This window comes from Neovison vison, chromosome 2 (assembly GCF_020171115.1).
Source record: "Neovison vison isolate M4711 chromosome 2, ASM_NN_V1, whole genome shotgun sequence".
Lineage (NCBI taxonomy): Eukaryota > Metazoa > Chordata > Mammalia > Carnivora > Mustelidae > Neogale > Neogale vison.
Window position 1 is genome coordinate 183,406,512 of NC_058092.1, and position 27,956 is coordinate 183,434,467.

The following is a 27,956-nucleotide window of genomic DNA, read 5'->3' on the forward strand; positions in this document are numbered from 1 at the left end:
CTCCCACCAGTCTATAGAGTTTCTTGATGACACCACTTGTGTATTGTCCGTTACTGCGTCCTAGCCTTGTTTCTCACCTGACATCACAGTGAATGCTCAGGGGATGTCTACGTGCACGAATAAAGGAATGACCAAAGCCCGACCGAATTCTAGTTCTTACCCAGGCTTGTAAGTCTGGGCGTCTCCTCTCAGTGTCATTTCCACACGGTGATCAAGAATACACACTTGCGGCGTCTGCGCGTGCAAGAGCTTGCAAACTCCAGCAATCTAACATAAAGCACTGAAGAACACCACGTAAAGCAACAGGTCATTTAACAGGCCAGGGCTAGCGAGAATCAGCTGTTGCCAGCCTTTGTGGTTCCTCCCAGTCCGAGCTTTCAAGTCCCGGAACGGTGAGAGCGGAATTCACCACCATCCCTCACCAGGCGGAACAGCCACTCCTCTTCGGGGACCACGTGGGCTCCCGCCTCCCTGGGACTTTCTGCTTCCGCAGGAACTGCTTTGCTACCGGAAGTGACGAAGGTGGGCGCTCCAAACGGGTGGTACGGTCTCTTCCTCTCCACGCGGTGGACCTGACCGATCGGCCTCAATTGCTTGCGCTGAGCGATGCCGGGCAAACTCCTTAGTGACGCGGACTTGGACTCAGACACGGCCATGGAAAAAGTGGAGATACCGCGAAAGCAGGTGAGAGGGTGCCACCGAGGGCCGCGGGACCCGGGACGCTGAGAGGAGCGGGGTACGGAAGCGGGGTGGGGTGCCGGGCTGGGAGCCCGTGGCGCGCACGCGGACCTGGCGCGTCCAGAGCCCAGCGTGGGGTTGGGGGGCCAGGGGGCCGTGCCCTCCGCGGGCGGGGGCCGAGCGAGCGGCCGGGGCGGTCTGGCGCTCCGCTGAGCGCCGCTCGCACGTGGTCCCGGAGTCTGAGTGCCCAAAAGTCGGGCACTCAGATGTGCAGGCTCTGTGCAGCCTCGGGCCCCACGTTGCTGGCTCAGGAGGCCCTCACCTGATTCCGGGCCTGAGCGTGTGCGGAGGGAATTGCCGGTCAAGGTAGGGACTGAAGTTTTGGACTAGACATAGCCGCACTTCACACGTGAAGTGCACCTGCACACGTGAGCGGCGTCTGCAGTGACGCTTGAATAGTGAGGGAAGTACAGTGTTTTCCGGCCAGCAGCCTTTAGAACATGAAGTAGTCGCCTTAATGTCTACGGACCAGGTTTTCCGTGGAAATATAAAGATGTGTTGCGGTGCCGAGTGTACACCGTATTTTCGATAGAGGTCGGCGGTGTGTACTGGTCTTAAGTTAACCTTGATCGCTGTCTACATCTTTACTGTTACTTCCTTAGTGATTCAACTTGCGACCGATTCTGTTCTGAGATAAGGTCTGTCAGTGAGAGCAGAGATTGTCCCTGAACTCCTATGGTGCATAACTTAGAATTCCCTTTCCTTGGCTGTGCATGGGTCTTTCTTTTTTTTTTTTTTTTTTTAAAGATTTTATTTATTTGTCAGAGAGAGAGGAGCGAGAGTGAGCACAGGCACACAAGAGTGGCAGGCAGAAGCAGAGGGAGAAGCAGGCTCCCTGCCAAGCAAGGAGCCCGATGTGGGACTCGATCCCAGGACGCTGGGATCATGACCTGAACCGAAGGCAGCTGCTTAACCAACTGAGCCGCCTAGGCGTCCCTGCATGGGTCTTTTTGATGGAGAGCTTTTACAACAGCAATATTTTGGCGTTGTAGGAAGTGGGGGAGCACAGACTTGTCCCCACAGGTGGAGAGGTCCTGGTTTACCTGCTCCACTTCAGTGAAGATATTCAGTTGTGGAATGCTCAAGTGAAGAGGCACCTGGCCAAACCCCATTACATTCCAGAAGAGACCCCTGGGTTAGGGGTGAAAAAACTGAAGTCTTGTGGGGAGACCAGATTATTTTTCAAATGTTTGAAAGATGATGATGTGGGAAAGAGTACCTTCATTAATGATTTGAGAGCAGAAGTGGGGCCTGAAATTTTAGGGGGCAGATTTTAGCTAAATGTAATAATCATCATACTTCTGGGATTGGCCTTTCATCAAGATTTGAACAGAGGTTACGGCACCTGTCTACTTAGTTTCCGTAGTATTAAGTAATTAACTTTCAATAAGTTAATTATGTTAAATTAATTATGAAAAGTTGGAAAAAGTCAGACATTTCAGGTAGGAGCTATCGTCTTGGGTTTGGTTTAGTTTGGAGGTTTCACCCATTCCATTTCCTTGTAATGGTGCTTACCCTTCCCCCCTCCCTTTTTTTTTTCTTTGAAATATTCTTTTTTTATTAACATATAATGTATCGTTTGTTTCAGGGGTACAAGCCTGTGGTTCCTCAGTCTTACACAATCCACAGTGCTTACCATAGCACATACCCTCCCCAGTGTCCAGCACCCAACCACCTCTTCCCTCTCACTCCTCTCCCCTCCAGCAACCCTCAGTTTGTTTCCTGAGATAAGAGTCTTTTATGGTTTGTCTCCTTCTCTGGTTTCATCTTGTTTCTCAAATTCCTCATATCAATGAGAGCATATGATAATCGTCTTTCTCTGATTTTGCTTAGCATAATAGCCTCTAGTTCCATCCACATCATTGCAAATGGCAAGATTTCATTTTTTGATGGCTGCATAGTATTCCATTCTGTGTGTGTGTGTGTGTGTGTGTGTGTGTGTGTGTCTATCTATCTCACATCTTCTTTATCCATTCGTCTGTTGATAGACATCTAGGCTCTTTCCAAAGTTTGGCTATTAAGGACATTGCTGCTATAAACATTGGGGTGCATGTGCCCCTTCGGATCACTATGAAATTATGTCCTTTTTGATATATTTAAAAAAATTTTTTTCAGTGTTCCAAAATTCATTGTTTATGCACCACACCCAGTGCTCCATGCAATATGTGCCCTCCATAATACCTACCACCAGGCTCACCCAACCCCCCACCCACCTCCCCTCCAAAACCCTCAGTTTGCTTCTCAGTCCACAGTCTCTCATGGTTTGTCTCCCCCCGCCCCCGATTTCCCCCAACTCACTTCTCTCCATCTCCCAAGGTCCTCCGTATTATTCCTTATGCTCCACAAGTAAGTGAAACCATATGATAATTGACTCTCTCTGCTTGACTTATTTCACTCACATAATCTCTTCCAGTTCCGTCCATGTTGATTTCGAAAGTTAGGTGTTCATCCTTTCTGATGGAGGCATTGTATTTATGGACCATATCTTCTTTATCCATTTGTGCATTAAAGGGCATCTTGGTTCTTTCCACAGTTTGGTGACTGGCCATTGCTGCTGTGAACCCCCCCTCCGCCCCCCACTTAAATTAGATACATCTCTTTTACACATGGAGTGATATATTGTGGAGTTTTATAGATTTTTGGTTCGTAAAGTGTCTCTGTAAATTCATTTGCACTTGTCAGATAACCGAGACAGGTATTAATGGATCCCTGTTTACCTGTACAGGAATTCTAGCAGAGAAAGAAATGTGTTGTCCATCTGTGGATGTATATGGCCTTAATACTCTAATAGAAATAAAATGTACTTGATCACTTTCTGTAGTCATAGATATGTAGTTTAGAGCCTTGAGGATCCCATGAGCCACCCCAAATTCCCTATGAAAGCTTGGCAACTTATTTAACCAACATGAATTGAATAGATAACCAGAGGCATTCTTTTCTAAGCTGATGAAATCATTGATATACATGGTACTTATTTCCAGATAGCAAAGAAATGGTACTAAAAAGCAGTGTTTTGACAATTTCAAGGTGAAAGTACAGATGTTGAAAAATGCCCCCAAATTGTGTTCTTCATAATTACGTGATCTTGAAATAATACAGAATTGATGTATCCTACAAATGTATACATGCTTTGCTCAGTAGTTTTATTTTCTTTATTAATTTTTTTAGAAAGGTAAAAAAGAGAAGCCAAAATCTAATAAGACTGAAGAGGCAACAGAAGTAAAGGAAGAAATTATTTCCCCCAATGCTAAAAAAGTTAAAAAGAAAGCCGAGTCTAATGAGGTTGACTTGAGTTCTCCTAAATCCAAAAAGGCAAAAAAGAAAGAGGAGCCATCTCAGGATAACACGATTTCTCCTAAAACCAAAAGTGTGAAAAAAACAAAGGAGACTACCGAAAAGAAAGTTGTTTCTCCTAAAATCAAAAAGGCAGTAAAAAATGAAGAACCTTCTGAAGAAGAAATAGTTGCTCCTAAGCCCAAGAAGATGAAGAAAGAAAAGGAAATGAATGGAGAAATTAGAGAGAAAAGCCCCAAACTGAAGAATGGATTCCCTCATTCTGGACCCGTCTCCAACTCCAGTGAAACCCCAGGGGAAGAAAGTAACAGTGAAGTGGAGCAGGTAGGTTGTATTTTAGTGTGTAGAATGTATTTTTCATTATTGTTTCAGATAAGTAAGTAGGTAATTGCTACTGGTTTTATTTAAAAGTGGGAGAGGGAGGGGCACCTGGGTGGCTCAGTGGGTTAAATAAAGCCTCTGCCTTCGGCTCAGGTCATGATCCCAGGGTCCTGGGATGGGCTTCCGGCTCTCTGCTCAGCAGGGAGCCTGCTTCCCCCCTCTCCCTCTGCCTGCATCTCTGCCTACTTGTGATCTCTGTCAAATAAATAAATAAAATCTTAAAAAAAAAAAAAAAAGTGGGTGAGGAGTGCCTGGCTGTCTTAGTCAGTGGGGCATGCAACTCTTGATCTCCACTCCTTTTGGTTTTTGTTTTTTAAGATTTTACTTATTTTTATTTTCGAGGGCGAGAGGGCGAGTGTGTGCTAGCAGCGGTGGGGAGGAGCAGAAGGAGAGGGAGAGAGAATCTCAACCACTTTAACCCATTTATAAATATTAAATATTTTTACACTTTCATAATCCATCATATAAATGTTTAGAAATCACTTAATTCCACTGTTGGACATTTAGGTTTTTTACTTTCAAATAATGCCACAGTGACCACTTTGTCATAAATGTTTGTTCCTTATTTTCTGTGGATGGATGTGAAAGATGTGGCTGTGGAAAAGAGTTAATGACCTGTGCAGCAGTACAGTAGTCCCCCCTGATCTGACGTCTTGCTTTCCTGGGTTTCAGTTTCTTTTCTTTTTTCTTTTCTTTTCTCTTCTTCCCTTTCCCTTTCCCTTTTTTTTCTTTTTGAAAATTTTATTTATGTTAGAGAGAGAGATACAGAGAAAGCATGAGCGGGGTTGGGAGGTTGCAGAGGGAGAGCGAGAATCTCAAGCCAACTCCGTGCTGAGCACAGAGCGGAGGCAGGGCTCCATCTCCTGCGATCCATCCTGAGATCATGACCTGAGATGAGATCAAGGTCGGATGCTCAACCAACTGAGCTACCCAGGCGCCTGCTCTCCAGGGTTTCCATTACTTCCTGTCACCGTGTTCAGGAGCAGATGGTTCTCTTCCTGACACACTGTCAGAAAAGGTTAATAGTGCCTGCCGCGGCATGGTGATGCCTGTGTCATCCACCCCACTTCATCTCATCACTTAGGCATTTTATCAGCTCTCATCATCCCAAGAAGGGTGAATGTTGCACAGGAAGATACTTTGAGAGAAAGAGGGACCACAGTCACATAATTTTTATTATGGTATATTGTTATAATTGTTCTATTACTATTGTTTCTAGTCTCTTACTGTGCCTAATTTATAAACTTATCATGGGTATGTATACGAGGACATATGAAGAAGCATATGAGAGTTTGTTACCAGCTGTCTTTCTGTTAAAGAAAGGCCAAAGGAAAAGATGTCCCAATTCATCCTTCTTTGTTGTTTATATTTGCTGTCCTGTTAAAAACTAAGCAAATTTATCCTATTTTGAAAAAAACTCTGCCCCCAGTTTGGGGCTCAGACTCATGACCCTGAGATCAAAAGTCATATGCTCTATCCACTGACCCAGCCAGGAGCCCCTGACCAAGCTTAAAATAACTGAAATCAATCTGTTCCTGAAAATAGTAATCAGACTAGACATAATAGAAAAACAACAGAAATCTCTGAAACATTTGTAAAGCAAGCTATGTATTTGTAAATAATCTATGGGTCAAAAAGGATATCTGAAGGGAAATGTAAAAATACAGAGATTTTAAAAATAGTTTTTAGTTATTTATTTGAGAGAGATAGAGGGGGAGAGAGAGAGAGAGCCCGGGTGAGCACAGCAGGTGAGCTGCTGAGGGAGAGGGAGAAAGGGGAAAAACATGCTCCTGGCGGAGCAGGGAGCCCAACACAGGGCTCCACCCCAGGACCCCACATACATAATTGTTCTATTATTATTGTTGTTAGTCTCTTATTGTGCCTAATTTATACATTTATCATGGGTATGTATAGGAAAAAACACCGTATATATAAAGGTTCTATACTCCTCTGACGGTTTCAGGGGTCATCGAACAAATCCCCTGTGGATAAGGGGTTGGGGGATACTCTATATTGTTGCTGTGGGTTGGCAACGGAGTAGTTCTTGGTTGAGACTGAATCTGCCTTCACTAGCCACACGTAGTATATGTACAGTATGTATTTGCTACAGATTTTTTTTCCTTAGGGTTTTACAGATTATATTTCCTTTTCGGATCTTGATTTACCTACCAGAGTTTCTGTGCATTTTTGGTTGACTTGCAGCAGATGTTTTAGAATTGGTTCTTTTGTTTCTTTCTCAGAAGGCTTCTCAATGATTACCTGTAGGTGTGAAGTTACTGATTTCTTTCTGTGGCCCTTTCCTTGATAGGAAGTACCTGTGGAACAAAAAGAAGGAGCTTTCTCTAATTTTCCCATATCTGAACAGACTATTAAACTTCTCAAAGGTAATATTTTTGGGAATATTGTATAATTGTACTCCACTGTTTTTGTTGAGATAAAGGACAGTATATGCAATTGTACAATGCAGTAGATCTGTATATACAGTGTAGGACTGTACTAATGATGGTTTTGCTGCCCCCCTTTTTTTTTTTTAAGATTTTATTTATTTGAGAGAGAGAAAGTGAGAGAGCACTAGTGGAAGGGGGGGAATAGAGGGAGAGGGAGAAACAGATTCCCCACTGAGCAGGGAACCCGATAATGTGGGGCTCTGATGCAGACTCAGTTTCAGGACTCTGGGATCATCACCTGAACCAAAGACAGACGCTTAACCAACAAAGCCACCCAGGCTCCCCTCCTTACTGCCTCTTAAATAGGTGATTCAATTTTATTCAAACCAGTATGTGTATTCAGAGATGTGAGGACTGATTGTACTGGTGCAAGTATATGGTTCCTGCCATGTTCATATTTTCTTTTTATCCTCTCCCACTTGGTGAGACATCTCTTCATGATACCAGCCTTGCCCAGCACTCAGCCTGGCAGTGTGCCCGTGACTGAGCTAGTCAGTCACAGACGCTTGAGTAGGTATTTCCTGAATCAGGTGTGGCATAGTCTGGACTGCAGAGCACCTGATCTGGGGGTTTCTCTTGACCTACGGATGAGATTCATGACAAGTGACTAAACTCTTAAAATAATATTTACTCTAATTTGGTGCTTTAAAGTTTGTTGATATTCTTTAGTCCAGCAGATTCTTCACTACCAGAATGCGTTGGAACCTGACTTTGTAGATTTTTATTTTATTTTATTGATTTTTTTTCTTTAAAGATTTTATTTTTTTGACAGAGACAGACACAGCAAGAGAGGGAACACAAGCAGGGTGAGAGGGGAAGGGAGAGGCAGGCTTCCTGTTGAGCAGAGAGCCCGATGGGGGGCTCGATCCCAGGACCCTGGGATCATGACCCAGGCCGAAGGCAGACACTTCATGACTGAGCCATCGAGATGCCCCTGACTTTGTAGATATTGAGCAGAAGGTAGAATTCCTTAATTCTTCAGGACCAGAAGCATGGCCGGGATTTTAAGAACTGCAGTGTCAGATAACATGGTTAATTTGTTCACAGCCCGTGGGGTGACCTTCCTGTTTCCTATACAAGCAAAGACATTTCACCATGTCTATAGTGGAAAAGACTTAATTGCACAGGCACGGACAGGAACTGGGAAGACATTCTCTTTTGCCATCCCTTTGGTTGAGAAGCTTCAGGGAGAACTGCAAGACCGGAAAAGAGGCCGTGCCCCTCAGGTAATTATCTTTAACATAGACCCCAGGCTCCATATCTGCACAGGAGAAAAAGCTTTTAGGCATTGCTTTCATCATATACTATAGTTTTTTATTGGGTTCTCCTTAAAGTCTTCTTTTTTTTTAATCTGTTACAGATTTTTATTTGAAGTTAAAGCAGTATTGTTCTTTTAAGATTGTTGGCCACAAACCCTATATATTTAAATACTATAATCTGCCCCATGGTTGTGATCACCTGTATTATTAATGCTCATTGTGTTCCCTTTAAACTATTAGATGTCCCTGGGGCTTACAGGTTTGCTCAGGTGTCTTTGACCATTTTTACCTAGATGGTGAAAGCAGTTTTAGTAGAGAGGCATGAGTAGAAGGAGGCATACTCAAAGAGGTGAAGAGGCCAAACTTCCTTGTCAGGATGGTACTTATTGGGTTCATTTCTGGAGAACCTGGCATTTGGCAAACCTTAACCTCACTGAAATGCCCATGTGTTCCTCTTGGTTATGGGTTCGTGCACTTGACTTTCAGGTCCCGCCTCACTTGTTTACTGGCCTGCCACCCTTCATTCATTCATTGCTTATTTCTCTAAACAAATGCAGCGTTAAACAAATGAATTATTCCAGCTTGGCACATAGTGGATATTCAGTAAAATACCTGTTGGATGAATTATCTGATGAATCTGTGAATATTCTGAAATCATACTTGTTTCATGCTGCTACCATACTTAAAGATCTATAGTAGTTTCATATTGTGTGTCCTGTTGGGTCAAACTCAGACTGCTCTGGGATTCAAAGCTCCTCACCATTTTGCTCCTGCCTTAATTCGTCTTTGTTCTACTTTCAGTTTACTATAGTGTAAAGGTTCAGTCTATTGGTTTTGGAGCCCAACTGTCTGATTTTAAGTCTAGGCTTTGCTTCTTAGCTTTTTGGTTCAAAATCTTGCGTGTGTTTATTGTAGGTACAATTGTACAATACAATTGTAGGTGGGTCAGTAACTTGTGAGAATTAAGTGAGAATAATGCATAGTAAGCATTTGGTAGAGCCTGAGATGGTAAAAGCTCAAAAATAGTTAAGGTTGTTATCATCAGCAGTGTTACTCCTTGCTCAAGTTTTTTCTTTCCTGGAATGCTATTTAAGTAGTAGCAGCTCCAGAAAACTCCCCAGTCCCTTGGGCCTGCTCTGTGCAACCCTCCTGGAGCATGGCATGCTGGGGCCCTATGTCCCTTGAGGTTGGTAGGATCACAGACTTTTCTTCTGAGTGGATTTCTCAGGGACTGTATTACATTTATGATCCTTCCCCACACAAAGTACATTGCAAAGCATATAATAGATTTTTTAAAATACTTGGTAGGATGAGTTGAGCCTTCTGGTCAGTTCCAGATTTGTGAAGAAATACTGCATAGTACTTTGAATTCAATAATTAGGTTTTCCTTTCCAGGTGCTGGTTCTTGCACCCACGAGGGAGTTGGCAAATCAAGTAAGCAGAGACTTCAGTGACATCACAAGAAAGCTGGCAGTGGCTTGTTTTTATGGTGGAACTCCCTATGGAGGTCAGAGTAAGTAAATCCAAAAGTGAGGGAAGGAAAAATGCCAACCTTGTTTGGATTTCTCAGACCTCGACATCTGGCTTTCTGTGGTTTAGTCATTTTTCTTTGTCATTGTTTAAAGATGGTCCAGAACACGGTCATACACCGTGATGTGTCAAATCCACATATAGATACTTGGATTTTTGTATTACTTACCTATGTTTATTTAAAGGCCATAAAGATCTGTTACTGAACCTAAGAGGATAGAGTCCATTTGGGCCCTTGGCACTAGAAAGTCACAATTCAGAGTTACTCTTTATCTGTCAAATTCAGAGTTACTCTTTATCTGTCAAGGACGGTGAATCTGCCTCTTCGGGGGTCTTTGTTTCTTTCTTGCTGCAGGTGGGCCTTCTTTCTTCTGGGCCCAGGGGCCAAATGTTGCAATGCAGGCTTCTGTTGTAGGACTCCATTACTTAACCAATTCAAGACCTTGAAACTTCATTATGTAGAGCAGATAAATAATTTCAGGAAAGCATTTAAGGCATTACAAATGTTGCAGTTGCCACGTAAAGCTCATGGTTATTTCTTCTCAGCTTTGGTTAAGTGAACTGGGCTTTGGCATCAGGAAAGTCTATGTTTGAACCTAGCCTCTGCTCACAGTGTAATTTTAAGTTCAAAGGTGCTTGATTTTTCTGCACTTGCTCATGTGAAAAAACAAGGTTACTAAACTCATCCGGTAATGGTGTTGAGAGGTTGAATTAGCTAACGTATATAGAGTACCCAGTGTACCCCCTGGACTATAAGGACAATTCAACAAAAAGCTGCGTCATTATCCTCTCACCTATAATGACAGTATAATGATATATATAATGATATATATAATAATAATATATAATAATAATATATAATGTTGTAATATATTAATATATAATTAATATAAATGTATGTGTGTATATATATACATATATGTATATATATATATAAAATGATACTGGACTCCATTTTCCTGAACATCTCTAGACCTTCTGGAAATACTTGCCCTTCTGCCTGGTCTCATTCTCTCCATACCTGCTTACCTTATATAAAGTTCTTTAAGATCCTCGTTCTCACTTTGTTTGTGAAACCTTGGCACTTTCCACCACCAGGGAAATAATTTCTTTCCTGGTGCTTCCATCCTGCACCTCATGTTTTTCTGTTATGTCACACAATTCACTGGACTGTCACTTCTTACCTCTTCCCCCTAGATTATCTTGAGTTTCTCCTTGAGTATCTTTTTCTTTGATACTTAGCATATTACCTCGTGTTTTTGGTTAATAAGTATTTTAGAATAAAAATGTATTTAACTGGTACCCCGGACTAATAAAAGGACTTAAAAACCCAGCATGTTTTATCATTGATGTTCTTTATAGTTGAACGCATGCGGAATGGGATTGATATCCTGGTTGGGACCCCAGGTCGAATCAAAGACCACCTACAGAATGGCAAGCTGGATCTCACCAAACTTAAGCATGTTGTCCTGGATGAAGTTGACCAGATGCTGGATATGGGGTTTGCTGATCAAGTGGAAGAGATTTTAAGTGTGGCATACAAGAAAGGTAAGTTCCAAATTCAGGGAGCTGCTGGAAGGGCTTAGAGGAAGAACGGTGATTAAGCAGGCTTCTGAATGTTAAATGAAACCTTAAGTTGGGGAGTGACTTATTTTATTTAGGAAAACTTAAAGTTTTTAAAAATCATGATTTATGACATATCTATAATGGGGACAATTTGGGAAAGTAAGAGAAGAAAAATTTCATATCTTCCAGTTGGTGTGCTTTGCTTTTGGTTTCTTTATTCCTGACTTTGTACTATCGTACATATGTGTGTATGTTAATTTTAATCTTACTGTGCATATAAAAATTTGGCATTAACACTCTCATGAAGAGGTTGTGCCATGATTTAATTCCATGTATATATTTTAATTTTGAGAGGATACAAATAATTCTGCTTAGAGATGTTTTTATGCATATAGCATCCTTCACATCTCAGTATTTGGAATTTGTTCTTTAGGATGGGTGTCCAGTAATGGAATTACTAAGTTTAAAGGTATAAATAGTTCGTGCTTCTCAATGTACATGGTTAATTTGATCTTCAAAGGATTCTATCTACTTAAACCACCATTTGAAATATATGAAAATGCAGTATTATTCAAAGAGCAAACTAAAAAAAAGGGGGGGGTGGTGTAGAGGAGCTTTTTAGTACCTGACCTTAAAGAATGAATAGGCTGAAACTCTAAAGACTGAGGAGCTGCTAGAGAGTATAGATGAGTGTAGAATCTATCCTGGTGTTTATTGTAGGATGTTTGCTTAGTGATCTAAACTGAATGGTTACTGGGTTTGATGAACAGGTGTTTTCCAGTTATATCTCATAATAGACAGATTTCCCTCATTGTTCATGAAGGCCAATAGTCAGGAAGCAAAATTACTTTAAACTACCTTTGGTGTTTCAAGTCTCCTTCACATCAATGACTTGGGCAGTATTTCTTTGCCCATTTGGACTCTGTGTCTTTCATTTTTATGTCCTCAATGCTTGGTGTGGCCTCCCATGGTCGCTCTAGCGTGTTGATGGACTCTGGAAGAACTGGGTGAGGTGGAATATGGGTAGGCTGATTCGGGTTATTCATACTGACTTTTTCCCTCCAAAGATTCAGAAGACAATCCCCAAACATTGCTTTTTTCTGCCACTTGCCCTCATTGGGTATATAATGTTGCTAAGAAATACATGAAATCTACATATGAACAGGTGGACCTGATTGGTAAAAAGACCCAGAAAACGGCAATAACTGTGGAGGTGAGTGATTCATTCAGCAGCTAGAGTTAGTAATAAACTGTATGTCATATTTTCCCTGTGTGATGGTATTAGGACTGGCAAGTATACACTGGTTTCCAGATAAATACTAAATCCACGTGAAGAGCCAAGTAAAGATCTGTTTCTGTTTGAGTTGTATGTGGTATGTGTGTTTTCTAAATTTCATAATCTGATGGTCTGCCTTCAGAATCTTTTGGAATCTGTATCTGTCTGAATTATGTAAGTAAAAAGAAATTACACCTAGAACTTAAACACTCTGAGGGCAGCAGAGAAATCTAATACTTTGTGTTAAAGAATCCATAGCATAAAATTCCTTTCATCCAAGTAATAGACAGACCTACAGGCTAACAGACTAATCACATTTTTAAGTAGAGAAAAGGAAAAAACATTCAGAAATTTTTCTCTTGTCAGTTACTTGGTTTCCTGTAGGAATCAAGGGAATGATGTTTCTTTTTCTTCATTTTCCTAGTTCAGAAAATGGAGGAACCAGGAGCTCCTTGGTGTCTCAGTCCGTTGAATACCCAACTCTTTGATCTTAGGGTCATGGGTTCAGGCCCTGTGTTGGGCTCTGTGTTAGGCATGGAGCCTACTTAAAAGAGAAAGAGAAATGAAGGAAGGAAGGGAAGGAGGGAGGGAAAAGAAAGGAAATAGAGAAACCAGAGAAAGGGGGAAAAACTCTCTGCTTTTTCTTTTCTTTAAGATTTATTTGTTAGAGTGAGTGAGTTTACGGGCAGAGTGGGGAAAAGAGAAGGAGAGAGACTTCATGCTGTGGGCTGAGCCCAGTGTGGAGCTCGATCTCACAACCCTGAGATCATGAACTGAGCTAAAACCAAGAGAGAGACTCTTAAAGGAGTCCCATCCCCCCTTTTAAAAAGACTGACTTTAGAGAGAGAGAGAGAGAGATGGCTCCCTGCTTCAGTGGTTTGTGTGTGCTTGTGTGTGTTGTCCCTGCACGGTGGTGGCAGTGGTCTGCTCTAGTTAGGCTTAAACAATTGCTTCTAGCCCCAGTAGCATTGAGCCGGTGATTTCAGGGTCCAGATAGGTGTCACTAAATACATCTTTTTTCCCTCTCTCATAAGCATCTGGCTATTAAGTGCCACTGGACTCAAAGGGCAGCAGTTATTGGGGACGTGATCCGAGTATATAGTGGTTTTCAGGGGCGCACTATCATCTTCTGCGAAACCAAGAAAGAAGCCCAGGAGTTGTCACAGAATGTGGCCATAAAGCAGGTTGGTTCTTCCCCTCCCTTTCCTTTAGGGAGGAAGCCTCTTTCTACTGATAGGCCCTGTTTACATGTTAGAGCTCACCTGATCAGTCGGTCTCCTCACAGGTGAAGAAAGGGTGGCTCACACCCAAGGCTACATGGGCAAAGTAGGTTTGATCACTCTTGTTTGGGGTCCTTCATCTAGTTAGTATGGCTGGACATTGATTTAATGACCATGGAGTGGGAAAAAAATTTTGAGGTTTGTCCATGTCAGGGACATGTTTTCCCCTTTGCTGTATTTTCAGTGGAAGTATCACCAAAATACAAATATCAAATATCTTTACAGGCCTGATGTGTGATGCTAATAGGTCCTGTATTGTTGCTTCTGGTGTTCTTAGGCCAGTTTCTTTCTTTGGCAGGATGCCCAGTCATTACATGGAGATATTCCTCAGAAGCAGAGAGAAATCACTTTGAAAGGCTTTAGAAATGGTGATTTTGGAGTTCTGGTTGCAACCAATGTTGCCGCTCGCGGGTTAGACATCCCTGAGGTTGATCTGGTTGTACAGAGTTCTCCACCAAAGGTAAGTGTTCTGTACTACAATTTTACTGTGTTTTGGGGTACTAAAACAAAGAGGAGGCTGTATCACTTACTTTCATGTGGTGAGTGATAGCTGTCTCTTGAGAGCTGGGATGCTACAGTGATTTTCAGAACCAGTCTCTTCTGAGGTCCTTCCCTCAGAACTGACTGTTGAGTGGAAGCATGGCCAGTGGCCACAGGTTGGAAAGATGGTTGCTGGTTGGAGGGAGTTTTGGTAGGCTCATGTAGTGAGTGTTTGAGTGGACTTTGAAGATGGATAGGGCTTAGGCAGGGTGGGGATAGGATAAACTCATGAGCTAGAGAATAGCGAAAGGAAAGAAAGGCCTGTAGTTAATAGTCTCCGTGGTTAGAACTGCTTGGCTTTGTGGGTGATGGGAACTCTGAGGGAGGGCCCTGAAGCATGAGTTATGTGGTGAGGACAGTGCTTCATGTTGATAAATGTTGGTCTGAAGGAGCCTGTTCTGTTCCTGTCACTTCCAACATGAGGATCCCCACAAATTGGCAGATTCCTCAAGATTAAAAGGTTGTTTACAATGATAGATAAAAGTAACCTGATTACTCTGGAGGCTCCAATTCTTACAAAGGCAGTGCAATGGGTTTGTGACACAGATGCTGTTTAAAGGAGCCTCTCGAGCTGTGCTGTCCGGTACGATGGCCACAGCCACGTTAGCGGTCAGGCTCTGGGAATTGTCGGAATTGACGTGTGCTTGAGGTAAAAAGTACATGTTGGGCTTTTTTTATGTTTTAAACTTTCTATTATGTACACTGGATTTTGAGGACTTAAAAAAATGTAAAATATCTCAGTGATAAGCTGTTTCCTCTAGATAGCATGCTGAGGTGATACAGCTTGGAGATATATTAAGTTATTGATTGAAACTTCTAGCGGATTACTAGAAAATTGAAGATTGAAATGACATGTGTGGTTCTGTAGCATAGCACTATGTAGATGCCTTTTGCAGATTTGCCCATAGGTTAGGGACCACTGCTACAGAGATTTTAAAAATTGTGACAATTTTTACTTTAGCAATGCTGGGGAGCTACCATACTTGCCTCTGCATAGACCACTCAGGTCTTTGTCTTTTTTTGTTCAGTATCACTCATGTATTTTACTTCAATAGGACGTGGAGTCCTACATTCATCGTTCTGGGAGGACAGGAAGAGCTGGAAGGACAGGGATTTGCATCTGCTTTTATCAGCACAAGGAAGAATATCAGTTAGCACAAGTGGAGCAAAAAGCGGTAAAACTATTTTCTTAGCCTTCTTTCAGCAAATGTCGAATTGGATTCTAAAGTCAATCTTTGTTTTTTTAATTCAGTTTACATTAACTTTAAATTGTATGTATTTCTAGCATGTGGCCATAACTGAAAACTTGTAGGTGCAATTGTTGTTGTCTTTTTTCTTTTTAAAGGTTTTATTTATTTATTTGAGAGAGAGTGAGAAATCACACGAGGGTAGGAGGGGCAGGCAGAGGGAGAGGCAGACTCCCTGCTGGGCAGGGAGCCCTACGCAGGACTCGATCTCAGCACTCCAGGATCATGACCTGAGCCGAAGGCAGTCGCTTAGCTGAGCCACCCAGGCGCATGCATGTTGTTTTTTATACACTGTCCTACAATATAAAGCCCATTTTTAAACAGGTTTGCATTAGAAAGCAGTGGTTTTGTTTTCTCATATTTACAATTACATGGGCTATTTTTATGTTTGAAGGCAGTTTTCAGACAATGATAACATGAACATACCCCAGATAGTTTAAATGCAGATTAAGGGGTTATAGGAATTGCTTATAAACCAAAAGGATAGGGACACTTGAGTGGCTCATTCTGTTAAGTCCCAGACTCAGGATTTCGGCTCAGGTCATGATCTCTGGGTCCTGGGATTAAGTCTGGTGTTGGGCTCAGTGGTGAGTCTGCTTCAGGATTCTCCCTCCCTCTCCCTTTACCTCTTTGCCCCCCTATCAAATAAATAAATAAATCTTTAAAACAAAAACAAAAAAACCCAAAAGGATAAATTTAAAATGGGAGAGAGGAGACTGATTTTTCTGACAGATTAAGCTCTCCTCTTCCCCTTGAGCTGACTGTACTTGGTGACTTGCTAAAGGAGCAGGAGGCGGGCACTTAACTTTGGAGAAGGCAGGCAAGCCCTCCCCGGCCAGGGTGATTGTGGTTAAATTAACATCAGGGATAAGCATATGCCTTGAGAATGATGTGATGAGATCGCATTTGCCTCTGGTTTTCTTCCCTCAAACCCATAATCTCAGTCTAAGCATACAAAAAACCAGAGACAGCCTCACAGTGAGGGACAACATTTTTCAAAATACCTGACCAGCAGTCCTTAAGATCAGCACTCCTTAAAACTGTCACGGGGCATGAAAAATAAGAAAAGGCCGAAACTGCCACAGATCAGTGGAGACTGAGCATACATGATACCTGATGTTGTGGTGTTACTGAAACAGAAAAAGGACATTAATTGGAAAGCTAGTGATACATGAATGAATTCTGGAATTCAGTTAATAGTGAGGTGGCCATGTTGGTTTCTTAGCTATGACAAATGTACTTTAGTAGTAATAATAGGGAGACTCTGTGCGTAGTGTGCAGGAACTCAGTGGAGTAATACCTTTGCAACTCTTCTATAAATCTAAAACTGTTCTAAGATAAAAAAGTTTATTTTTTTAAAGTTTATCTTTTAAATGTGTAATAAGTATGTTTGGTAATATTAAAAAATTGGGGGATTTAATCGCAATGGAAACAGTTGATGGCCAGATGGTACATTAAACTATGGCTCATTTTCTTGTAGGGAATTAAATTTAAGCGAATAGGGGTTCCTTCTGCAACAGAGATAATAAAAGCTTCCAGCAAAGATGCCATCAGGTACGTTTCCCACTACTGCTGTGTCCTATGGTAGGACTTACTCCATTTATTGCCTGACTTTGTGCAGTAATGAGATTCAGTCTTTTGGATTTTATTTTATTTATTTCTCAAAATTATTTACAACCTACTTGTTATACAAATACTCACACTGTGCTGAAGTAAAATTCTACAAAATAAAAATCCTAACTTGTATTCCTCCCTACCCAGTCCTGTCCACCAGAGGAAACCACTACTGATAGTTGGGTTTGTCTGGGCATTTTAAGGAAGTGTACATTAGATACGGCGTGGGTGCTTCCCACGTGGAGGGAGAGTTTAGGGCCAGAGATTATATTCCACATCGTCATTGTTCTAGGCCCCCAACTGGTAGGAACGAGTCGATTATTTTTTTAAGGTATCCCTGGTTGGTGAAGATTAGATTAACTAGCAGTGTTTGTCACTGGCATTGGGGGCAAGAGAACTATTTGGTGAGATTGTGCTACAAGTTGAAGAATAGTTAGTTGTTTAGCATCTCTGGCTGTATAGTATATTCTGGAGGGGGTGTGTGGGCTTGGTATTATGAAAACCAGAAGATGCTGACTATATTCCAGTGTTTCCAACTGGTGACCTACATTCCCTGCTTAAGAACCACTGAGTCTGAGCATCACTTTTCAACTATTTTCCATAACTATTATAAATATGTGTAATGCTTATCTTAAAAAATAGGGGGAGGGGCATCTGGGTGGCTCGGTCCGTTAAGCAGCCCACTCTTCTTTTAATTTTTATTTTATTTTTTCAGTTTTCCACGATTCATTGTTTATGCACCACACCCAGTGTTCCATGCAATTCAAGCCCTCCTTAATACCCACCACCAGGCTTACCCATCCCCCACCTCCCTTCCAAAACCCTGTTTTTTTCTCAGAGTCGTGCAGTCTCTCATGGTTCATCTTCCCCTTTGATTCCCCTTCACTTTTCCTTTCCTTCTCTTAATGTCCTCCATGTTACTCCTTATGCTCCACAAGTAAGTGAAACCGTATGGTAATTGACTTTCTCTGCTTGACTTACTTCACTCAGCATAATTTCCTCCAGTCCTGTCCATGTTGATGCAAAAGATGGGTGTTCATTCTTTCTGACAGAGGCATACTATTCCATTGTATATGTAGACTGTATCTTCTTTATCCATTTGTCTGTTGAAGGGCATCTTGGCTCTTTCCACAGTTTGGCGACTGTGGCCATTGCTGCTATGAACACTGGGATACAGATGGCCCTTCTTTTCACTACATCTGTATCTTTGGGGTAAATACCCAAGTGGTGCAGTTGCAGGGTCATCGGGTAGCTCTGTTTTTAATTTCTTAAGGAATCTCCACACTGTTTTTCAAGGTGGCTGCACCAACTTGAATCCCACCAACAGTGTAAGAGGGTTCCCCTTTCTCCACATCCTCTCTTAATCTCTGCTTGGGTGTTGATCTCAGGGTCATGAGTTCAGGCCCTGCATTGGGCTCTGCACTGGGCATAGAAGTGGGGGAGTTTATGATTAGAGGAAATGCTAGACATTGGCATATTAATTAATAGCTCAAGAAAGGTCTCCAAAGGAGAATAATATAACTCAGTAATTTTCAAGTTTATTTTCATAGGGCCTATTTATTTATTTAAAAATATTTTATTTATTTATTTTGACAGAGAGAGGAGACACAGCCACAGAGGGAACACAAGCAGGGGGAGTGGGAGAGGTAGAAGCAGACTCCCCACTGAGCAGGGAGCCCGATGTGGGACTTGATCCCAGGACTCTGGGATCTTGACCCAAGCTGAAGGCAGATGCTTAACAACTGAGCCACCCAGGCGTCCCTCACATGGCCTATTTAAATAATTCTGTAGACAGGGTTCCTTGTGACACTAGATAAGGAAATTTGGGGTTAGGTGGCCAGGAAGGAGAAAAGAGACAAATGCCAAGAGATGTCTTGTAGAGGGGCAGCCCTTCCAAAAGAGGCTGCCTCATGTGGCCTTGTTTATCCTTGTCCTGGATGACCTCCTTTGAAGATGTGACATTATCACCAAGATAATAATGACTCTCTAACAAATGTGTATTCTCATAAAAAGTTCATATCATTTTTAATGTGATTTGGTAGTCTTTTTTCCTTTTATTTCAGAATGGAAATAGCTGTAGTGTTTTCTGATTCTAAAAGGAATACGTGCTTATTGTAAGAAATGTTCAACATTTATTAAAAACACTCTCAGTGGCAGCATGGACTTACTTCTGTTGTATCTGTTCCATGGTTTATTTAATCAGTCCGTATCGATGCACATTTTGTGCTCTGTATTACAATTAACACTGGTGAACATCCTATTCTCTTATTTTCTTGGGATGAAACTTTGTTTTTTGATAGTAAAGTCAGATTAGACATAAAGGAGTGGATTTATTTGTACAGAAATGTGATGATTCTGTCTGTACCTCGCATCAAAATGACGTGTTAGAGATCTGAAAGATTTGAAAGTTACTGGTTTATCTTGAAATGCTGTTGCCTTGAAAATGCAGTCTGTCCACTTCTGTCCTTTCTCTTAACAAATACACTCAATCACACCATAGGCTTTTGGATTCTGTGCCTCCCACTGCCATCAGTCACTTCAAGCAATCAGCAGAGAAACTGATAGAGGAGAAGGGAGCTGTGGAAGCCTTGGCAGCAGCTCTGGCCCATATTTCAGGAGCCACATCGGTAGACCAGCGCTCTCTGATCAACTCAGACGCAGTAAGACTTCCTGTCAAACTCTGACCCTTGGTATTTTAAGTGTGAGCAGGGTTTGAATGGGTTCAGTTAGACATCTCAATTTTAGCTTTTGTATGAAGATAGATGTATGTAAACAAATCCCATAAAGATAGAAAGTAGGTTCGTAGTTTTCAGTGTCTCAGTTAAAGGGAATGACATTGAGTGTGGATGGGCATGTGGTTTCTTTTTGGGGTAATGAAATATTTTGGAATTCTAGATAGTGATAATGGTTGAAACCTTGTGAATATACTAAAAATCCCTGAACTGTATACTTCAAAATGGTGAACGTTATGGTATGTGGATTACATGTCAGTGTTTTTAATCCTGAAAGAAAAACCCCAACCATATAAACACACAAATGCATATGATACATTTAGCCAATCTCCCTAGAAACTTAGAAAGATAAATTATTTTTTCCTTAAATGAAATTTTTTTTAAATGAAATTTTTGAGATAATTTTAAGCTTACGTGTAGTTTTAAGAGATAACAGAGAGAGGAGATCCCTTTTACACTTTGCCTAATTTCCCCCTCATAGTAACATCTTGCAAAGCCATAATATCACAGCTGGGTTGGTACTAACATTGACACAATGTATCCATTTTATTCTGAGTTCCCCAGTTTTACTGGTACTAATTTGTGTGTATGTGTCGGTGGAGGGGAGGTTTAGGCTTTTAGGAATAACTTTTCTGGAAATATTTTAGAAACATGAGGATAATTTTTTTTATCAGTTAGGTTTGTTTTTGAGACTGATTTTTGTTCTCCTTTCTTCTGTAAGGGCTTTGTGACCATGATCTTACGATGCTCAATTGAAATGCCAAACATTAGTTATGCTTGGAAAGAGCTTAAAGAGCAGCTGAGTGAGGATATTGATTCCAAAGTGAAAGGAATGGTTTTTCTCAAAGGAAAGCAGGTAAGGAACGTTGGGTCCTCTGTTGTGACTTTGCTTTGGTTCAGTAGCTTAATGTGGTTGATAAAGCACTGAATGGAGGCTTCTCCCTGTTCTGTGAGGGTGCTGCATCTTTCTGCTGTCTAGATAGTCTTCTCTGGGCATGTCATCCATGACCTTCAGTTGCCACTAAGTCACTGACAGCTACCCTATCTGTATCTCTACCCTGACCTATGCACGGCGTGCCAGACATGAATATCCAGCTGTTTCCGTGATGATTTCTACCCAGCAGGGGTTATTGGGCAACTGAAAGTTATTCAAAATCGAATGCAATGCAAAATCTTTAATTCAAAGCTGAAATTTAAAATCTTGCTTTGCGAACCTGATCTTTCTTTCGAGTCCTGCTCTCAGTTAGTGGTATGTATAAGCACAGCAGTTCCCAAACATTTTGGTATCCTGACCCCTTTATGTGCTTAATAAATGTTGGGGATGCCAAAAAGCTTTTGTTTTTGTGGGTTATATCTGTTAATGTTTACAGTATCAGAAATTAAAACTGGAGCTCTAAAACCTAAGCCTGTCGTTCCATTAGCCATCAGGCCAGTGACACCATCACATGTAATACAGGGTCTGGGAAACTCCACTGGGTGCTTGTGAGAGAAGGAGAGTGGAGAGGACACCTAACATTTTCGTATTGTTATGAAAATAGTTTTGACTTTGTGGAACCTCCCTGAAAGATCTCAGGTTTCCAGCACTTTGTGGACTATAATTTGTGAGCCACTGGCCTAGTGAACCAGATCAGGTGTATTGTCAGCTGGCTGCATGTCTGTGTTCCATCTTCTTAAACCACTCCCCTACGGTATGAGTTAGTCTCAGCTTTCACATGGAGGATAGGAGTCTCCACGAGCTGGCTTCTGCTCCCCTGACCAGCTTCCTCTCTGTGTCCTCACTGCCAGTACCCTGTACTCCAGCCGTGCCAAGCACACCTTGCTTTCTGTCATCCTAAGTGTAGGCTCAACCCAGTGTTGACAGTCTCTCTTTCCCCCATGTTATCCTTTAAGATGTGGCTTGGCCCTAAGTCTCCCTGTGAAGCCTCCCTGGCCACACAGTGGAGTTGGGCCATCTTTATCTGGACTTCAGAGTCCGTAGGGCATGCCTTTATTGAGCTAAATCTTACCTTGCTGTGCTTGCTTTCTGACTGAGAGCCTCAAGAACACTCTGATGTACTCATGGGCAAAAACAATATTCTAGTTATCGGGTGCCTGGGTGGCTCAGTGGGTTAAGCCGCTGCCTTCGGCTCAGGTCATGATCTCAGGGTCCTGGGATCGAGTCCCGCATCAGGCTCTCTGCTCAGCAGGAAGCCTGCTTCCCTCTCTCTCTCTCTCTGCCTCTCTGTCTACTTGTGATCTCTGTCTGTCAAATAAACAAATAAAATCTTTAAAAAAAAAAAAAAATATTCTAGTTATCGTTGTACTGCAGTGAGTGCCTGGTGTTAAATACTTAGTAAATATATGAAGGGGTGCCTGCTGGCTCAGTTGGTAAAGCACGTGATTCTTGATCTTAGGGTCTTTAGTTCAAGCCCCACATTGGGTGTAGATATAATAAATAAATAAACTTTAAAAAATAGATGAATGAAGAATCCCACTAATTGCAAAATCTATCAGTATCTCATGTTACCTGGGGTTATAATTGGATAGAAATGAGGTGTTCCTCACAAAATATTTTAACTAAAGGCAACGAGCTGGGAGGAGTGCCTGTGACATGCAGGGTAGTTCAGTTACATTTGTGAAAACCAAGAAATAGGATCTCCTTAATTGAAGGGGTGGCACTGCTACTGTCCTATAAAGTGTTTTAACTTTTTTTTTTTTTTTAAGATTTTTTTGGTGGGGGAGGGGGAGGAAGTGGCACCTGGGTGGCTCAAGTCAGTTAAGAGTCTGCATTTGGCCACAGGTCATGATCCTGGAGTCCCAGGACTGAGTCCCACATCAGGCTCCCTACTCAATAGGGGGTCACTTCTCCCTCTGCCCTTCACCCTGCTTATGCTCTCTCTCTCAAATAAAATTTTTTTTTTTTTTTTTGAGAGAGCATGAGTTGGGGGAGAGGAAGAGGGAGAAGGAGACTCCCCACTGAGCAGGGAGCCAGATGTGGACCGCAGGATCATGGGCTGAGCCAAAGGCAGACACCTGACTGACTGAGCCACCCAGATGCCCCTAATTTTTTTTAAAAACTTTTTTAGGGGCGCCTGGGTGGCTCAGTGGGTTAAAGCCTCTGCCTTCAGCTCAGGTCATGATCTCAGGGTCCTGGGATCAAGCCCCACATTGGGCTCTCTGCTCAGTGGGGAGCTTGCTTCCTCCTCTCTCTCTGCCTGCTTCTCTGCCTACTTGTGATCTCCATCTCTCAAATAAATAAATAAATAATCTTTAAAAAATAAAAAAAATAAAAAAAATTTTTTTAGCAGGGTGAATTGTGAAAAACTAGAAAAGTAACAATAGAAGATAATTATTTGGGGGCTCCTGGATAGCTCAGTCGGTTAAGTGTCCAGCTCTTGGTTTCAGCTTTGATCATGATCTCAGGATCATGAGATCTAGCCCCACATTGGGCTCAGAGCTGGGTATAGAGCCTGCTTTCTCTCTCTCCTTCACCCATTCCCCCCTCCCTCCCTTTCTCTTAAAAAAAATCATTTATTTTTCTACTTTTAGTAGGTCATCCTAAAGATACTTTCTTATGGAAGGCAGAGTATTTTAATGTAGACCATTGGTTTTGGGGCCATACTGACCAGATTTTTAAAACCTGCTCTGCTTGGGACGCCTGGGTGGCTCAGTTGGTTAAGCGGCTGCCTTCGGCTCAGGTCATGATCGCAGCGTCCTGGGATCGAGTCCCACATCAGGCTCCTTGCTCAGCAGGGAGTCTGCTTCTCCCTCTGCCTCTAGCCTGCCACTCTGTCTGCCTGTGCTTGCGCTCTGTATCTCTCTCTCTCTAACAAATAAATAAAACCTTAAAAAAAAAAAACCTGCTCTGCTTATGAGCTGGGGACCTTTGATAAGTCAGCCTTTCCAAACCTCTGTTTCCTCAGCTCCAAAACGTAGCTAATAGCTGCTTGAGGAATTAGCAAAGTGTGATAGCCAAGAATGATTTCTGGTCAGTTCTGAGTCATTTTGAGTCCTTTTTTGAGGATATTTGAGTCCCAGATGTCCTTGGGTTTTTGCTGTTGTGCCTTTGGGAGGTATACTTTATTGGTCTTATTCTAAAGTTTATCAAAAATTAATACTGGGAGTCTTTATTTCTGATTTTTAATGTTAATACCTGGTTTTTTGGAATACCACTTAATGTACATATACAGTTCTGGTGAAAGGCTGGGTTAACTTGCATTTGTTTGATTTTTAGGGTGTTTGCTTTGATGTCCCTACTGCAGCAGTAACAGAAATACAGGTATTCTTATCTCTTGGATTTTGAATATTTAAATTATAAAATGTTCATTACTGGGGCGCCTGGGTGGTTCAGTTGGTTGAGAATCTGACTCTTGACTTGGGCTTGGGTCATGATCTTGGGGTCCTGGGCTTGAGCCCGTGTAAGGCTCTGAGCTCAGAGTCTGCTTGGGATTCTTTCCCTTCCCCCCTCCCCTTGGTCATGTTCTTTCTCAGAAGAAAAAGAGGGAGAGAAAGAAAAAGAGGGAGAGAGGGAGGGAAGGAAGATCTTTTTTAGAAAATGTGTTCATTGCTGAAAATACAGAATAATGGAAAGAGAAACAACAGCTCTAGTCCCTTTTTAAAAAGACTATTAAAATTAATGAATTTTAGTATTTTTTTCTCCTAGCCTTTGTACTCTGATAGTTTTCTTATTCAGCCTGCCTATTTTCCTTCTTTCCTTTCTGGTGCACAACATCTAGCTTTATTTCCCTGTGTTGTATGGGGTTTACATAGACATTTTTAAAATTCCTAGATCTTCATTCAGTACTGCTGTGAGAAATGGGTTTATATGTAGTTTATTTGCATGTTTTACTCTCTTATTGATAGCTGTGGATACCCGGGAGTAATTGAATTGAATAAATGATACAGTGATGAAGGTACCTCTCATAGTGAAACTCTTTTACACTGCCAGGACTGGCTTTCAGGCCATGAAGGTGGTATTTTTTCTAACCAGTGACCTTTTAAATACTTAGGTTATCAGTCAGGTTTTTCTTTAGAGAAAAAGCAAAAAAAAAAAAAAAAAAGGTTTTCTGTTGTTTTTTTTTAATAACTGAATTCAGTAAAAGAGCAGGTGAAAAGATGACCGTCTCTCTGCAGGAAAAATGGCATGATTCACGGCGCTGGCAACTCTCGGTGGCCACGGAGCAGCCAGAGCTGGAAGGACCACGGGAAGGATATCGAGGCTTCCGAGGGCAGCGAGAAGGCAGTCGAGGGTTCCGGGGACAGCGGGAAGGCAGTCGCTTTAGAGGACAGCGAGAAGGAAACAGAAACTTCAGGGGACAGCGGGAAGGAAATCGAGGCTTCAGAGGACAGCGATCAGGAGGCGGCAACAAAAGTAACAGATCCCAAAACAAGGGCCAGAAGCGGAGTTTCAGTAAAGCATTCGGACAGTAATTAGAAGTAGAGGATTTATGCAGCAACATGGAACTGAACATTCATTTTCCTACAAGGTGAAAAGCACATGGGTTTCCTTCCTGACCACTTGCCTTGTCCCCATCTCTCCCAGAGAGACAAGCTTTGTGGAAATTATTTCATCTGATGATAATCACTTATAATGATTGCAACTTCTGTATCAGGTTTCTCTTTTGAAAAGGTGTATGAATTCATTACGTTTTTATTCTGATACATTGTCTCTAGATTATAAGATAAAAATCAAGCATGTGTTGGCCCATATTTTTAAGTTGACCATCCCTATACTTAAATGGTGTCCTTCCCTGGATACCTGTGGGGAAGGCTGCAGTCTCTGGAGAGGCGCTGTGCACAGTCTAGCCTTGGCTCTGTAATTGGCATTCCTCAGCCCCCTGCCTGCCAGTGACTCAGTGTTCCTGTAGCCCGTCTTCGGAGAATTTGTCCTGAGCCGTGTTTGGAGGCAAGGTTTCAAACTTAGCTGGTAAGTAATGCATTTTATGGCAGCACATGCTCTAAGTTTGGAGGTTGGTGATACATTTGATGGGAGACATATAGGTTAGCCATCCTTATGTATGTTTTGATACATTTTTAACTTCTTAATATAAGGTGTGATTCATGCTTTGGTGAATTCTTCACAGCTTTTATCTATCTATCTATCTATAAAATATTTTAATAAAAAGCAAGTGTCTTTAAGGAATTCCAACTGTACTAAGAAGGCTCCAGAACTTTCTTTGTAAGTAAAGAGGCTGAATAATATAGGCACTCAATGACAGGGTACTCCACTTCCTATTGGAAGCTTAACATTATTTACCGAGAAGGAATTAAGGGAGCGGGGGGGGGGGGGCAGAGATTTGCATCGCTGACAAGAGTCAGGAAACCACTGAAATGTTTTTCACCCGTGAGAAGGAAACCTACATCTCTGAGAGCAAAGAGAGGAGCAAGTGAAGACACATCATAAAGCATTCTTTTCCTGTTAAAAATAGCAGGTCATTAACGTTTCTAGAGATTAACTTCTAATGGGTAAATAGGGGTCTAGGTAGAATGACCCAGTGTGGTTTCTCAGAGGCCTAGTTCTTATAACCACTGTATAGGACCTGTTTCTGTAAGACTGCTATTCCATTGAAAGGTTTTAGCCGCTTGGAGACTTCCTTTTAGGACAATCTCTATATGGTTATTTTAAGTTGTTGCTTTGAGGGAACTGAAGAACTTAATACAGCCACTTGCCATGTAACTCCAAGTTCTCAAATATTACCTCCTCCATACTTCTGCACAGTGCAGGAGCTCAAGAATGGCATTGTTTTCTTGCCTTAATTCCTAGAAATTCTGTACTGAGAATCTCAGGGAATAAGCTGATAGGAGAAGTTAAAATACATGGCTGGTCCTGTTTTCATTTGATTACATTTGAACAATTGAAATCTTTTTAAGCCCTGGTTTCTCTCCCTGGATCGGGTTTTTTTTTAACCTAACTCTATGTGACCTTTGCATTAAGGCATTCGATAGCCAGCTCAGCTCTCTGATGCTTGAGGCGGCGTGTCCTTACTCGGGACTTCAGTTCTGTCCCTTGGTCCTGGGATGTTTCTCTGTTTTCAGAAATTCTCTTGGCTTTATTTTCTTGATCAAATTGTCCATTTTACCACTTTTTCCTCCCACTCCTCATGGCTTCCTATCAAGCCACAAGGATTCAGGAGAAGTTGATGACTGACCACTCACATGCTGTGTAGATGATAATTTATTAGATTCCGGTTTTGCTCAAGTACTGAGATTATTTTAATAACAACCAAAATATTTCAGTTTGGATAGGAATGGATACCTTATCAAGGAGATAAGGTATGGTACCTGTCTTTTAGGAAGGAGCAGTTAAAACCTTGATGTGGATTATGGATTAGCCTACAGAAAAATATTCAGGCAGAAATCGAGAGTAAGGGGAAGATTCATGAGAATTTCATTTCATACAAAGAATACATGGATGTTTCATTAAGTGAAGCTGAACTTTCTCCTGGATCCTGGAATCCACACCATACTTATAAATCTATAATCCCACTATTACTTGATTTTAATGGGCTTGTTAGGCTAACCTGGGAAGTGCGGTTTTTACTATTTTCTACAAAGAAAATATTTTCCAATGTATCAAATTCAATGAACTTTTAAAATACGATCCATTTTTACATTGGAGCTATCTGTGCAACAGTTTCTTTACAATTGTACATAAAATGCTTTTTCTGTAAAATTGAGTTAATGTATAAAATACTGCTTTATGCCAGAATAAAGATATTAGTATTTCCTAGTATGTTTTTGGTGGCTTTTTTCCTAAAATTGAGACTTATTGTGAAAGAAAATTTTTTTAACGACTTTATTTATTTATTTGACAGACAAAGAGACAGTGAGAGAGGGAACACAAGCACTGGGAGTGGGGGAAGGAGAAGCAGGCCTCCCACTGAGCAGGGAGCCCGATACAGGACTCAATCCCAGGACCCTGGGAACATGACATGAGCTAAAGGCAGACGCTAATGACTGAGCCACCCAGGTGCCCTGAAATTCTTAAGAGTAATTAAATTATGAGTGTAAAAATCCAAACAGGAGAAAAAGTTAATAGTCACTACATATCTAACGTTTTTTGTGAGCATCTCT

At 41.7% G+C, this 27,956-nt stretch overlaps 1 protein-coding gene across 1 annotated transcript; it reads left to right on the forward strand.

Annotated features, from left to right (window-relative positions):
- Positions 1-522: 522 nt before the first annotated feature.
- On the forward strand, positions 523-27,615 carry DDX21 (DExD-box helicase 21). Its single transcript, XM_044239661.1, has 15 exons — positions 523-684; positions 3,907-4,356; positions 6,722-6,797; positions 7,908-8,086; positions 9,515-9,632; positions 11,012-11,197; positions 12,283-12,428; positions 13,526-13,675; positions 14,070-14,231; positions 15,367-15,486; positions 17,039-17,112; positions 19,673-19,832; positions 20,626-20,760; positions 24,118-24,162; positions 25,017-27,615. The coding sequence occupies exons 1-15, from the start codon at positions 607-609 to the stop codon at positions 25,311-25,313; spliced, it is 2,376 nt and encodes a 791-aa protein (XP_044095596.1). The 5' UTR covers positions 523-606; the 3' UTR covers positions 25,314-27,615.
- Positions 27,616-27,956: the final 341 nt, after the last annotated feature.